This window comes from Polyodon spathula, chromosome 27 (assembly GCF_017654505.1).
Source record: "Polyodon spathula isolate WHYD16114869_AA chromosome 27, ASM1765450v1, whole genome shotgun sequence".
NCBI lineage: Eukaryota > Metazoa > Chordata > Actinopteri > Acipenseriformes > Polyodontidae > Polyodon > Polyodon spathula.
This window is the reverse complement of record NC_054560.1, coordinates 7,646,487-7,660,213: the sequence shown is the minus strand read 5'-3', so window position 1 is coordinate 7,660,213 and position 13,727 is coordinate 7,646,487. Positions and strand designations below refer to the sequence as shown.

At 45.0% G+C, this 13,727-nt stretch overlaps 2 protein-coding genes across 7 annotated transcripts in view; one reads left to right on the top strand and one right to left on the bottom strand.

Annotated features, from left to right (window-relative positions):
• Positions 1 to 11: 11 nt before the first annotated feature.
• On the top strand, positions 12 to 5,536 carry LOC121301193 (DNA-directed RNA polymerases I, II, and III subunit RPABC1-like; the record flags this gene model as incomplete). Its single annotated transcript, XM_041230335.1, has 3 exons — positions 12 to 142; positions 575 to 653; positions 2,692 to 5,536. Coding segments are annotated over 3 exons (276 nt in total), but the record flags the coding sequence as incomplete, so codon positions are not given.
• arhgap45b (Rho GTPase activating protein 45b) overlaps positions 3,025 to 13,727 on the bottom strand; it is a 25,180-nt gene continuing 14,477 nt past the window's right edge. For 4 of the 6 annotated variants that reach the window (XM_041230898.1, XM_041230899.1, XM_041230894.1 and 1 more), the window contains 17 exons: positions 13,549 to 13,686; positions 13,259 to 13,323; positions 12,434 to 12,544; positions 12,145 to 12,225; positions 11,700 to 11,879; positions 11,070 to 11,207; positions 10,628 to 10,821; positions 10,196 to 10,341; positions 9,938 to 10,039; positions 9,512 to 9,610; positions 8,998 to 9,161; positions 8,292 to 8,480; positions 7,922 to 8,059; positions 7,470 to 7,708; positions 6,754 to 6,970; positions 6,381 to 6,474; positions 3,025 to 6,105 (listed from right to left, as the gene is read on the bottom strand). In XM_041230898.1, coding sequence (XP_041086832.1) covers positions 5,783 to 6,105; positions 6,381 to 6,474; positions 6,754 to 6,970; positions 7,470 to 7,708; positions 7,922 to 8,059; positions 8,292 to 8,480; positions 8,998 to 9,161; positions 9,512 to 9,610; positions 9,938 to 10,039; positions 10,196 to 10,341; positions 10,628 to 10,821; positions 11,070 to 11,207; positions 11,700 to 11,879; positions 12,145 to 12,225; positions 12,434 to 12,544; positions 13,259 to 13,323; positions 13,549 to 13,686 — 2,618 coding nt within the window. In that variant the 3' untranslated portion in view covers positions 3,025 to 5,782. The remainder of the gene's footprint in view (positions 6,106 to 6,380; positions 6,475 to 6,753; positions 6,971 to 7,469; positions 7,709 to 7,921; positions 8,060 to 8,291; positions 8,481 to 8,997; positions 9,162 to 9,511; positions 9,611 to 9,937; positions 10,040 to 10,195; positions 10,342 to 10,627; positions 10,822 to 11,069; positions 11,208 to 11,699; positions 11,880 to 12,144; positions 12,226 to 12,433; positions 12,545 to 13,258; positions 13,324 to 13,548; positions 13,687 to 13,727) is intronic. The other 2 variants (XM_041230895.1, XM_041230900.1) reach the window with 2 other exon arrangements.

The following is a 13,727-nucleotide window of genomic DNA, read 5'->3' as shown; positions in this document are numbered from 1 at the left end:
CTGTTCAGTGAAACAGTATTGTAATCCCACTCCAGGGATCCCAAACGCATTTCTGCATCACATGCCTGCTTGTGTGTTTTCAGCTGGTTCCAGAGCACATTGTGATGACAAAGGAAGAGGTGACAGAGCTACTGGGCCGATAGTATCCTTTTAAACTTTCAGAGGGGCTGTTCCATCAACCTTGCAGATGTGCATCCTGTTTCATTGACATGCTACGAGCTACAACTATAATTTGTTTTAATACACAATATATAATATATACACACACGCACAGTGCCTCTGGAGAGTGTGTGAGCTCCTGTTTCATGGTGTGACTGTTTACAGTGGCTGTTTCCACGTACAGCATTTTGATAAGGCTCTTGGTTCCGGTAAAGTAATCCAGAACAGTGCACTGTTTGAAAAGGCTTGTTTTATTTTTAAGATTTCTATTTGAAATGTTTCATTGAATTAAGCTTGTTTGCAAGTGAAGCTCCGTTGAGTGTTCAGTAGGAATGGCTGATGTTATTCTTGTTAACCTGAGGGTGCTGCTGAGCTGTACCTAGTTCCTCGTGTTTTCCCCTAACCCTGCACTCAGTAAACTGAAGGAGAGCCAGCTCCCTCGTATCCAGGCGGGGGACCCTGTGGCGCGGTACTTTGGGCTGAAGCGAGGGCAGGTGAGTGTAGTGTGCAACGTATATTTGTATTTTGACTAGTTTCAATTGTAATAATTGAATACCTTGTTTCGAATTCAAATCATGTAGAACTCGACCGTTATTGAAATAATCAGACTAGATCACATTTCTAGTGAATACAAAGTAACAGTTTTATATTAAAAGGTGCAACAACTAAACTAAGATAATACAGAAAGAAAGAATAAACTAAACAGTCAAACAATAACACCCCCACTGGGTGATTATCGATCCAACGCAATCTATGGGAGATTCCCTTAAGGTTACAACTGCATTCCTGACAGCTATTTAAGACGAAGGTTAGTCTTAACAAGGGTATTGTTAGTAACACAAATATTCACTTTCGTTAAGATTTGGTAATCAAAGCATCGTTAAATCAGTCTCGTATACATAAAGTTACGGATTCAGAAGGCAATTCTCACTCTTGCGAGGTAAAGACACTCATTGCATCCAGACAACCTATCAAGAATTATCTATTATCAAGACAGCTAAATTTGGATTCTAGCTTCTAAACGCATAATGATAATTGCCTTATGAAACTCACATCAATTTGTATAAATCACAAACAAACAACTATAGTGTTCATTAACTCAAGGCAGGAATTGAAAGCAATTAAACTTTTCTTACATTCCGCTTAAAACAAAATATTAATTCTACTTTAAGGTCTGCTTATTCTCGAGTTCATAAGAGCATTACAACACCTCTCGTTGAATACTTAACGGATGTGCGCTGCTTCCTCCAGCTGTTCGGTGTCTTCAACAATACAGGCGCTCGAAGCTTGCCTGCTGTCAAGGTCAGCTAGATTCCGGGCTCTGCCTTCCTCGCCTTTCGTCTCCACTTCAGGGTACAAAATAAATGTCTTTGCAAAGAACAAGAGTCATTAACTATTTAGATATTCCACTGAAACAACAATTCCTCGTCCAGTATTTGCACTCTTCATCCAGCACTGCTAGCTCAATAAATTGAATATACTTCAATTTATGTCAATTTCAAATGTTTATCCAACTCTCTCTCCGGTGATCAATCGGGGCGAAGTTAGACAAGTACTTTGGGATTTTAGACGTCTCGCGCAGCGGACTCCCACACCGAGGCAAACGCTAGAATAGTTATCTGGTATTAGAGTGTCTGAAAGCGGTATCTCTGTCCCAGCTGGTCGCAGGCTGGATCTCCAGGTTATCACAGTTCAGAGACTGGTTTGTATATTGGAGCCTTGGATTTCGTGTCAGGAGCGTTGTTTCAATGTCGCGCTCATACTTCTGTGATTGGATAGCTGTGTTAATGTGGGGAAGTGCCTGAGCCCACATGAAGTGTTTTTCATTGGTTGTTCTCAAACCGACGAGGCGCCTTGTTCTCCATTGGTCCAGTGTCGGCTGGGTTTATGACCTAGACTGGTTCTTGTCTTAAGTGTGAAGACACAGAGAATTGTTTGTCTTGTGGCGCTGAATGAGTCATTCTGCGATCGTGAAGATCAGCCATGTGTCCAGTATTTAGTTTGACTTTTTTTAAAAGCATTTTTTGTCAGTGTGGGAGACCAGAAACCAAGAAGACAGAGAGAATGGTTTAAGATTCTTCCCCTGTATATTCCAGTTCTGTTACTTTCATGCACAGAATAATATGATGACCCCCTCCCCCTTCCCTTGACACTACACGAGACTACTTTGACGCATGCAATGGCACGGCTTGAAACTCAAACTAGCCTCGCACCCGGGCCTGGCTTTCAGAACTGTATTTCACTTTGTTATTGAAATGACCAGGTGCCAGGAGTTTGAACAGTCTGGTCCCTGGTGACTGTGCTCTGAACTGACAGCACTGCTCACAGCATGCATTAATCACACCTGAGCCATGCAGCTACGAGGGTGGAACCATTTATTTAACATCAATCTCCTGCCTCCTTGTCTTTCCAGTAGTACAGTGTTTTTAATTGACGGTGGTTCTGAGGACAAAACCAATGTTAGTGTTCTAAAACTAAGATGTGTCAGTTGGTGCAGACTTTGTACTGAAAACCTGCTTGTTTTTTTTGCAGGTGGTGAAGATCATTCGACCCAGTGAGACAGCTGGGAGGTACATCACCTACAGACTCGTGCAGTAGTGAATAGCACGGTAAACGGCACGCCCGGCTCTTATGCGCCACAAGTATCTATTACCTGTATAAATATAACGCGATGTCCCCAGAGTGTAACAGTGATACTGTTGTTTTGCTGTTTGGGTACTCCAGCTGCTGCTGCAGAAAAGCTTGCATCATCCTTTAGCTTTTGAGGACAGTGCTGGATTGATCACAACAATGGCTCCTCAGTTAGTTCTATAACTGACATGTAGCATTGTAATCGCTCGTTTCCTTCTGTATTCTTTTTTTTTCCCCCAGTAAAATTGGTCTATAAAATAGGATCAGCAGTTTTGCAGAAATCCACTTTGTTATTCTTGTATACAGCCTTCACTGAAACGTTACTCAACTGAGTGTGCTCCACGACTACCAAATCACTTGTAAGATAAAAAGGTCTTTTTTTTTTTGTTTTGTTTTATGTAGGTATTGATTTCTTGTTCATTTCTAGAAAACGAGATGTAAAATATATACCGGTAGTCTCTCAATTCTCATTTTGAATACCCACGTTTAAAATCTGACCAGTTTGCACAAGAACCGAGCCATGAAAGGGTTTACTGCACTTCAGCTTCAGTGGGATATTTGCATCTGGAGCTATTCATGTTTAAAAACTAGAAATAAACAAGATATTTCTTACATGTTTGGCAAAATGACAGTTTCTCTTGAAAGAAGTCCAAATGAATTGTAGTAAAAGTTTGACTTGTTACACAAATCCTGGGCTGCCCTGCTCTTACGTTCGGTAAGATGAGAGATGCACAGCAGTGATGTGGGTATCATTCTATGGTATATGAACGTGACCTCAACATTTTAGTCAATGTTTGGTCATGGACAGATCTTCAATGTATTTTGGTATTACTAGATATCCTTTTCGGTCACAAGTGTATTTACATTTTGAAATGGTTTGTGTCAAAACTTGAAAAAAAAAAAAAAAAAAAAAAACCATTGCATTATAAAATATTTATATAGCTAAGAAACATGGTCTAGTTATACAGTGACTGAAGGGATGTATACACTGTTAATCTAGTTTCACAGACCCCTGATTGGATTACCCAATGTAGCCCAGCTGTAAATCTTCTCAATACAGCCCTTTTAAAATTTCAACCCTGACCCCCCCCATGCTTCAGATTATACAACGGGACCCGTCTACCTTGTAGCCTCTTTCGATTTTGAGGAAGAAAGCCATCAATGTGTCCTGCAAAACGAAAGATTTATTTCTCCCAGGTATGTCACATGCTGTATAACCAGATGCCAGCCATTTCCTAAAAATGAAACACAAGTCCATATGCAAAACATTTTCTGTGAATCCAGGTTTTACTGTTCTAACTTCATTTTGCACCTTGGGCATTTAACTTTACTCCAGGAAACTTCAAAGCAATACACCTGAACCAGGGAAGTTCTGAGAACCATTTCTGAAAAGAATTATGACAGGTAAAAATGTAAGAAATGCCGTTTATTATTACTCTATATACACTTGTCAAAAACACTATTCTTAATATATATTAAAGTCAAATATAACTTAAAACACATGCCTCAAATTCATGTATGCAATCGCAAATATTAAAAAAAAAAAAAAAAAATTCATGTAAAGAAACTCATGTGGTGATCACAGGAGCCAGCCTACATTATCCACCACATTTTAGTAGTTGGTTGTAACAGCAGAGTACAGTTTTAACTTCAGTTAGCCTGCTCAGCACTCATCATACACTACCTCATGAGTTGTACGCGTTTGTAAAACAGGAGGTAACTATTTAAATTGGGAATGAAGAATAATTACTGTCCGAGACGGAGGACTCTTGTAACATTAAATACAGTGCAATACTTAAACTGCAGTCTGCACTTTGTTGCTGTTTTTTTAATTTTGTTTAAACTGCACAAATGTGTTTCATTTATTTACTTCTAGTTCAGTTTTCTATTAAAGCATATTTTTTTTAATAACCCACAATTTGCAACGAGGAAAGAAGTCTACCGAATTGTGTCCGTTCTGTTAATAGAATAAAAAAACAACAGTGGTGTACCAGCTCCAAGCTTGTAAATACAATAAAAGCCACTTTCTGAAAATACACATAAATTGCAATTTAAAAATAAAAAAAAATTAAAAAAAAACTTTAAGGACTAGTTCAAAGCCTAAAAAAGAAATAATTTTAATTTATTTAGCTTGTCGAACCGTGTTTTATACATATCTTGTTTGTCAACTAATGGGGCCGTTTTTACTTTCTGAAAAACAAATTACACTTTGCAAAAAAAAAAAGAAGACGTGCATTTCGACTTTTCATTAAGTTCCTTGCTTGTTCTCAGAAATGATCCTTCAACTGCAGTTCAAACAAACATTCTGCCACAAGATGGCGATGTATGTCAAGTTAAAATGAAAAAAAAATTAAAAATCACTATTTTCCTGGGACGCATCCAAACACAGTGAGCTCTGGAGGGTCCTGTCGAGCATTAAGCAGCAGTAGCAGCTGCTCAGTCTCCATGACTGGAACCACCCTTGGCTCTTCTCTCATACTGCCTTCATGCAGACCCTGAAGCAGTTCATTTCACTTGTTAAACTTGGAATGGAATGACTGTCCAGGACCGCGATCGGACACTCCTGTGGCAATCCATAAACTGGTTCAGCTGTAGGACACCAATACACCTGCTGGTCCAGGTAGCTGGCTGGCTCATTACGGCACACAAACTTGGTTCACTGGCAGGGGGCAAATGTAAGCCTTTAAAAAAAAAAAAAACCCTCAAAAGACATCGATCATCCCTGCTGTTTTTGTGAGACAGCTAACAATCGACAGAAAAAAATCTGCGGTCCAGCTACGTTATTTTGAACATGACTGTGGCAACCATGTTTTTCCACATGAAGAAGTGCGCAATATAAACATCTAAACTTTTTTTTTTAAAGGCAGTTTGTATTTGAGTTAGCAAAAATAGAATTAATAATAATAATAATAATAATAAACAACAACAACAACAATTCCAACTTCTGGATCAATAAAGCATGTTTTTTTCTCTGTCGGTGGAGAACCAGCGGCTATACAAATACAGGCTCTTGTTCTTCACTGCAATGGACTTCCAACTTCCCTCCCTTCAGGCAAGCTACTGGCAGGGGGGTGGGGCTGGCCAACGTATTATTTGATTGGTTGGTGTTGTGCTTTGCCAGCGATCCGTTCTGGTCCTGCCCCTCGCCCTCTGTGACCTCACTGTCCGACTCGTGGTTCTCGTCCTCGATTGGATCGCATAGCTGCTTGGTGCTCGTCTCGCTCTCCTGCTTCATCAGGCGTGGAGGAGGAGTCTCGTCCTCCGAGTCTGAATCCAGCGAGCGTTCCTTCGACCCTGAAGAGCCCAGAGAATTCCCTGGATTGACAAGAAACCGGGATTAGGAGCTGGGAACAGAACATTAATAACCCGAAAGCTGCATGACCGTGGATCGCTGGTTCACCCCAAACACGTTCTAAAAAATTATTTATTTATTTTTAAAAACTGCAAAATCATGCATTATAAAACTCAGCAGTTGAATCTTTGTGAATTGGACACAGGGAAAGCAAGTCACTTCCTGCAAGGTTCAGAGGCAAACCCGTCAACACGCCACAAGGCAAAAGTGCGAACAGGCAGGCCAGCCCCACACTTACTACACGTCTCTTCAGCTCTGTCATCAGAGTCCACTGGACCCTGCTCCTCGGTCCCCTCCTCTCCCAGCTCAGGGCTCTCCTCGGCTGCAGAGTCCTGGCAAAACAGGGAGAAAGGAGGAGAAAGCATTAACCAGCAGGGAAGGATTGGGATTAAAACAGAAGCAAGCCCAACCGCTGAAACCAGAGACTACTTGGAATAAGTCTGTACATTTTTGTAATCACAACTACTTTCTTGCACTGCAGTACTGTTCCAACACGCAATTCTGAGATCAGAATTAGCTCAAACAGAATGTCAGTGAAATGTCCGGGCAGAGTGGTTCACTACACTGGCATCTGAAGCCCTGATGCGAGTCCCAGGCTGTGCTCCCCTCACCTGACTGCAGGTCCTGCTGGAGCTGGAAGTCCCGGGTTCGAAGATGGTCTCATAGAAGACGATGAGGGTCTCGATGATGCGTGCCTGGTGCGGGTAGTCCACGAGCGAGGACAGGGACACCGTGGCACCCGTGGGTCGAGGGCGCATCAGCGTGGGGCCGAACACGATGCCCAAGTTACTGGAGCTCATCTTATTGTCCACTTCCACCTCGGAGATCCTGAGTGAAGAGGGGAGAGGAAAGGCAAGGTCACTCTGCATGTGCACTGGGGCACACTGACCCTGCGGTACAAACCCTGCTTGTTGTTCAAATGGTTTCTTCTCAAGATACATGTGAGAGTGACTCAAACGTTACGAGGAGGAAACTGACAATCTGGATGAGCAGATCCAACCGGTAAACCCTGATCCGTGCATCTCATTGCAAAAATTAGCATCATTTGAATTTGTGGTACACACGTGGCCCTTGTACCTTACAGGGTTAAGGGGATAGAAGATGGGAATTTTGCCTACAAGTGACGGCCATTTCCCTTTTAAATTTAATGGAACTGCAACAGAAATCTGCGGAAATTAACTTTGTGGTCGATGGATATATTCCTCTATTGCTGTCTGTGTATCCAGTCCTATTGTAAGTAGGCTCCCTTGAGCAATGTTGCTCATTAAGCACAGTGTAGCTGTTCAGAGCTGCAGAGTGGAGGTGTATGCGTGTGCCGCTCCCTTACTTGCGCAGGTGGCGGGTGATGTACTGCAGCGTGGCGATGTTGGGGGCAGGCAGCTGCTTCAGCAGCTTACACAGCTTGTGTACGGAGGCCAGCACCTCCTTGTCGGTGTCGGGCCCCAGATCCACCAGCTCAGGGCCCTTCACTGCCTCCCCATCCTGGCCCCCCGCGCCCTGCAGACTCTCCTTCGCCAGGCCCATCATGTCGTTGTACAGCCGGAAGGGCACGATCGGCTCGGGCAGCTGGAATAGGGAAAAAACACGCATGGATTTTACAGTGTAAATATAGAACACGATATGAACTACAGATCATCATCTTTCATAGATATATAATTTTAAAAAAAGGATTTAAAAATCTGTCATTTCTTCTGTGCCATTTTCTGTAGTAGTCTGTAAGTGAGCTAATGTCTTCTCTCTGCTCAGAGAGGCAGCAGTGTGTTGGTGTGGCTGGCGCACCTGTCTCAGGTAGAGTTTCAGCACGTTGCTGATGTCGTGCGGCGATGCCTGGGACAGCTCCACCAGCTCCTTGCCGTTCTCGAAGGCCTGGCACAGCTTCTCCACGCGGGTCTTCACCCCATTCACCCGGTAAATACCCTGCCAGGAGGAGAGAGGCCAGGGCAGTGGCATCAGCAATGCCATACAACCCAATGCACTGTAATTCACTGCAAGAGCACCCTTCTAGCAAGTGCATTAACAGATATAAAATGTGGAAATGTACACTACAGTATTTTGTATTGTGCAGGACTCGTACAGTTTCCACTTGAGCTAGGGGGTGGGTTTGAATAAAACCAGCCCCACTCCCTTCTCCCCACCCCACCCATCTCACCTTCATCTTGAGGGCCCTCCTCTCGATTTCAGAGATGCATTTCTTGATGATGAAGGGGATGCCCTCTGGACTGTCCCGGGAAGTCTGCGTGAAGTCCCTGCCAAACAGCTGCAGCTTTCCCTGGAGCTTCTTGTGCCCGCACTGGATGGCCAGGGTCTCCAGGCACTTCTTGTGGCAGGCGAGGAAGCACTGAGAGGGGAGAAGGCAGAGGATGAGGCTTGCTGAGGAGCAGAGAGCCACCTGGGTCACACCTCACTGCATTGAAACACTCAGCCAGGAAGAGGCTCACTGGGCACAGTTTTGGTTCTGCATGAACTAAATTCAGCTTTGTTCTGACCCTGCGGGACGTCCTGGTGAAGTGCAGGGGTACACAAATCCAGATATTCAGAGATGGAAATAAGGCTCCTATTGCATAGCAGTTTCACCCACTCCAAGTTTTACTATGAGCCTGATAAGCCCCAGTGTACAGGTAACAAGCTCAGGTGTGTCTGATTAACCCCGAAGTAAAACCAGGAATGGATGAAACTGCTGGTATTACTGAATTAAATAACTGCAGAGGTTAAATTAGTTCAGTGGAGTAATTTGGCGTACAGATGGAACAATGACCCTGGGGACCACATTGTGCACCTCTGATTTTAGGAAGGGGAACAACTGTTCTGGCTGAATTAAAGAAGCAGAGGCAGAGACCCGTGCTGGCGCGTGTTACCTCCTCGCACTCAGCTCCCTGGAAGTACACGTAGCTGTCACACTCCCTGCACTTGGATGGGGTGCGCAGTTTCCGCAGGCGATGCGTCTGGGCAGCCTTGGAGAGACCGATGTTCCTGAAAGGACCCGTGGAAACCGTGATCTCGGGCTCTATCCCGTTTATACCTGGAGAGAAAAAAACAAAACAAAACAAAACAAAAAGGCAGATTCGATATTTTAATTCACGAAAGGTCAACATTCTCAATGCATTTCATTCGAAGTTTTGGATGGTGGCACGATATCTTTCTGAAAGGGAAACAAATAAAATAGCCAACTGCGATTCTAAAAGTAATAAGAAGAAACAATAACAATTTGCGGCTACTTTGAAAATGTACATTAACTTAAAGGCTCAGTCATAGGATACAGAGAAGCAATCAAATGACAAGGACTTTGATTAGGTTTGGTAATGTTTGGCCAAAGGTAGAAAGATCTCTATTAATAATAATAATAATATTAATAGTAATAATAATACACACCCTGCTCGAAGGAGGGCACTTTGCAGTCTTTCTCCTCCAGATCCTCGTTGGAAGACATGGTGCCAGTGGAGGAGGTCCTGGGCAGCTTCCTGATGTCCCCTGGAACAGAGACAGAACACACTTTCGGATTAATTCACACTCCTAACGCTCCGATAGAAATGGATGTTCTGAGACAGTTTCTCTGAAACTGAACACAGGGGCAAGCTATGGCATGATCCCAGTGGCGAAACAGATCACATGTGAAAAGAGTTTGCTGGTCTCAGAGGACAATAGTCCATGTAACATGCAGGAAGTTTCCAAAAGAAAAAAAAAACAGCTCCCTTACCTCCCTAAGAGAAGTGCTGGTCCTTGCTGTCACTGCCACTACACTGTGGGTAATAGAGATGACACTGCACCACCTTTAATACAAGTCTCTGTATAGAGTACCTGAGCTGACTGAGGGAGACTCCAGTCCACTGCCTCCGCCCACGCTGTCCGTGTCACTCACTGCCGACGGCCACGATTTGTGGGACTGGTGGCCACGCCCTCCTGCAGGAAGGCAGGAAATAGTAATGTGCTTTTTATAGGTGTTACAATAGGTTTAGGAGGGAAACTGCCATGTAGTACAGCTGCTTATCATATCATCCATCTTGTAGAAGAGTTATTATTTGCTGTTGCTTTTTGCTTGTGAATTCCCAGACTCACCCCTCCTCTCCGTGCAGCCATGCTGTTCTTTGCTGGAATCCCCGCCCTCTCCTGACCCTGCCTCCTCGGCTGTGGGCGACGCCTCTGAGCCAGTGTTGCCATGGATATCTGTGTTGAAGCTGTCATTCCGTGACCTGCCGGGCAAACTGACAAACAGCAAAGTGTTTGTTACTTAATCAATCAATCAGAATATAAAAATCAATAAAACTGTTACATAGTAATACACAAAATACAAGTGTATAATTATACAGTGTTATCTTCTTATTTTGAGTTTATTAACATAAAATTGTCCACAACTTTTAAATACTCCAGTGCTAAATTGTGTGCACAGAGGGCTCTGTCTCTATGGCAGTGCCCTGCACTCACATGCTGGGTGCAGTGGCTGTGTGCATCAGTGTGTGTGTGTGTGTGGGGAGGGTCTGTCTTACTCACAGGCTGGCAGCGGTCGCTGCGTAGTGCTTGAAGTCGTAGTGTGCCTCTGGCTCCTCCGTCATGCGCAGCTGCTTCACGTAGGAGGCGTACTGCTGGCCCGGATCATACAGCTTGCTGCTCTCACACAGGGTCTGGTAGTGCACAGGCAGGGGCGCAGTCTGCATGTGCATGATCTGGTAGTACGAGATGGTGGCCTGGTAACAAATATGACAGGACAGGACAAGAGAGGTCACAGGTTTTAAAATGGGTATTATTCCAACATAAACGTGCATACATGCACTTCAGGGCCTTGCTCAGAACAAAACCATGGACTAGAATGGTCCATTCTGGTGCCAGATTTGTCCAGCCCTGTTCTGTACTTTCTTATACTAGATTAAAAGATGAATAATGTTGCTACGTAGGCAGATAGACAGACAGATAGACAGTTTTCTGCAGTGCTCACCGATCGCAGGGTCTGGTCGCTCTGCTTTATGACCTCCTGCAGCTGTCTCAGCACGTTCACCTTCATGTCCTCCAGCTCCTGCTTCTGGGTCTTGGCGTCGGCGATGCAGGTGCGGTACGTGGCTTCGGCCTCCTCTGCCTGAAGATACAGAGACGTCAAGAACCACCTCTCACACAGACTGGCCTCCAGAGACCGGGGGAACGCTAAACACAGAGATGCCAGGAACCCCCTCTCACACAGACTGGCCTCCAGAGAGACCGGGGGAACGCTAAACACAGAGACGCCAGGAACCCCCTCTCACACAGACTGGCCTCCAGAGAGACCGGGGGAACGCTAAACACAGAGACGCCAGGAACCCCCTCTCACACAGACTGGCCTCCAGAGAGACCGGGGGAACGCTAAACATAGTGACGCCAGGAACCCCCTCTCACACAGACTGGCCTCCAGAGAGACCGGGGGAATGCTAAACACAGAGCACAGAGACGCCAGGAACCCCCTCTCACACAGACTGGCCCCAGACATTCCTTCAACTGCTGTGAATTGGGGCTCAAAAGTGACTGCCCTTCATACTTTGCCCAGGAAGGCATTGTGGGAGTTGTAGTTTTATCTGTTTTTTTTTGTGAAGCTCACCTTGTTTCGGGCCTCCTCTTCCAGCCTCCTCTTCTTATCCAGGGATTTTGTTGTGTTGCTGCTGCTGGTGCCCTGCTGCTCCTCCTCAGCCTTGATCGTGACTTGCTTCGCCTTGTCATGCTCCTCGCAGCGCGCCATGTACGCCTGCTTCGCCTTGCGCAGGTTCGACTCCGCCTCCATCTGCCGCGGACACGCCAACGTTATCAATCACATGAAAACAAAATCGACCAATCACAGCAAAGGGTTGGTCAAAATCCCGTTACATCACATCCTGTACTCTGATTTCAGCAAGCTACAATCCAGCATCTTTAATGCTTAACAGCAGTTCCTCATTTGTGATTCACAATAAATTTGCAAACACCCACGCCTAACACTCGCAGTATATACCTACAGTTATTATACCTCAATCCCCCCTCGTCCTGCCCCTCTCTGCCCCCTTTCTCACCAGCTTCCTTTGTGCTCGATGCCACAGTTCCTTTAACTCCTTGCGTCTCTTCTCGTGTTCCTGTTTGCGCAGCATCAACGGCTACATGGACAAAACAATGAAATTGTACAGAAATAAAGCTCTGGTGTACTGTATCCCTGTCTCTCAAGTGTATTGTATCCCTGGCTCTCAAGTGTACTGTATCCCTGGCTCTCAAGTGTACTGTATCCCTGGCTCTCAAGTGTACTGTATCCCTGGCTCTCAGGTGTACTGTATCCTTGGCTCTGGGCTCCTAGGTGCGATGCTGTACCTGCAGGAAGGTTTGGTTCTGCAGGGTGCTGGCAGTCTGCATCACCCCGTGGCTCTGCTCCATATCCTGCTCCAGGGCGAGAGAGTAGATTGATAGGAATGGCATGTGGGGCTGTGGAGAGAGATAGATAGATAGATAGATAGATACAGAGAGAGAGAGAGAGAGAGAGAGAGAGAGAGAGAGAGAGAGGAGAGGTGGGGATGTGAATTTACCTGTGAGCAATCGTTCTGCATGCCATTGATCAAACACTTGAGTTTAAAGAAAAATAAAACATTGTTACAGATTTTGGATACCGTTTTGTACATGCGAAATTGTTTTACAAGCAGGGTTGAACCAATTAAACCTCCATCCAGACCCTGAAGTAGTTCACTATCTCATTTGACCTGTTAAACCTGGAGTGGAATGGCCCTCCAGGACTGCTGGTTCAGAGTACCCCAACTGATCTAGAAGAGACAGCAACAAGCAGTTCCTGTACCCGCTCTCTTTTGAAATGAAAGTTACACTAATGCTCTATAGCCTGTTGCGTGTTACTGTGCGTCCGATTGGCCAGATGTCAAGTTTTTACTTCTTTGTAGCTAATAGGATTATAACAGACTTGCTATAAAAGGCAAGTGATCAGAGCTGGTGTCATCTAGGTTAGCCAAGCTTCCCTCAGTACTTTTCTGCTGCTGGTAATACAAGCTAGGAGGTGCGAGCTCTGATCATTCTGTGGAAGAAAGGTGTTGAGGTATAAAATATATAAAACTGCTGTGCAATAGGAGTCTTATTCCCATCCCTGTTTAATAGACAAGACAGCACCCACAGCATGGTGCCTGCCATCCCTACCTCCTGATTGATGGTGTGCTTGCAGGACTGGTAGAGCTTCTGAAGACCCTTCGCAAACTCCAGCTCTAAGAGGAGAGAGACAGGTCCACAGGGGGTAAGAGAACAGGTAACGAATCAGGGGAAAAGTGCAAATGAAACTTTTTTTTTTGTAAATGATCTATCTCAATCCTAAAATTTTAGGTGATGCAAAACTTTTGGCCATAGCTGTACTGTGCAAATGTACACAGCCTCACAGTTCTGTACACACAGGGCAAGCTTAGTGCTGGAATCTATTTAAACGATGTCCTCACCCAGCGAGGTGCGCTTCTCCACGTAGCACAGCAGCTCCTTCATGTACTTGGAGATGGTCTTGGCGTACTGCAGCGCCGAGGACACGCCCCCTTCGCTTCGCTGCAGCATGATGTCTACTTCCTCCGCACTCAGGAAGCCTGCCCGGAAAACAACAGAGTCATTACAGAGTGCAATGCCA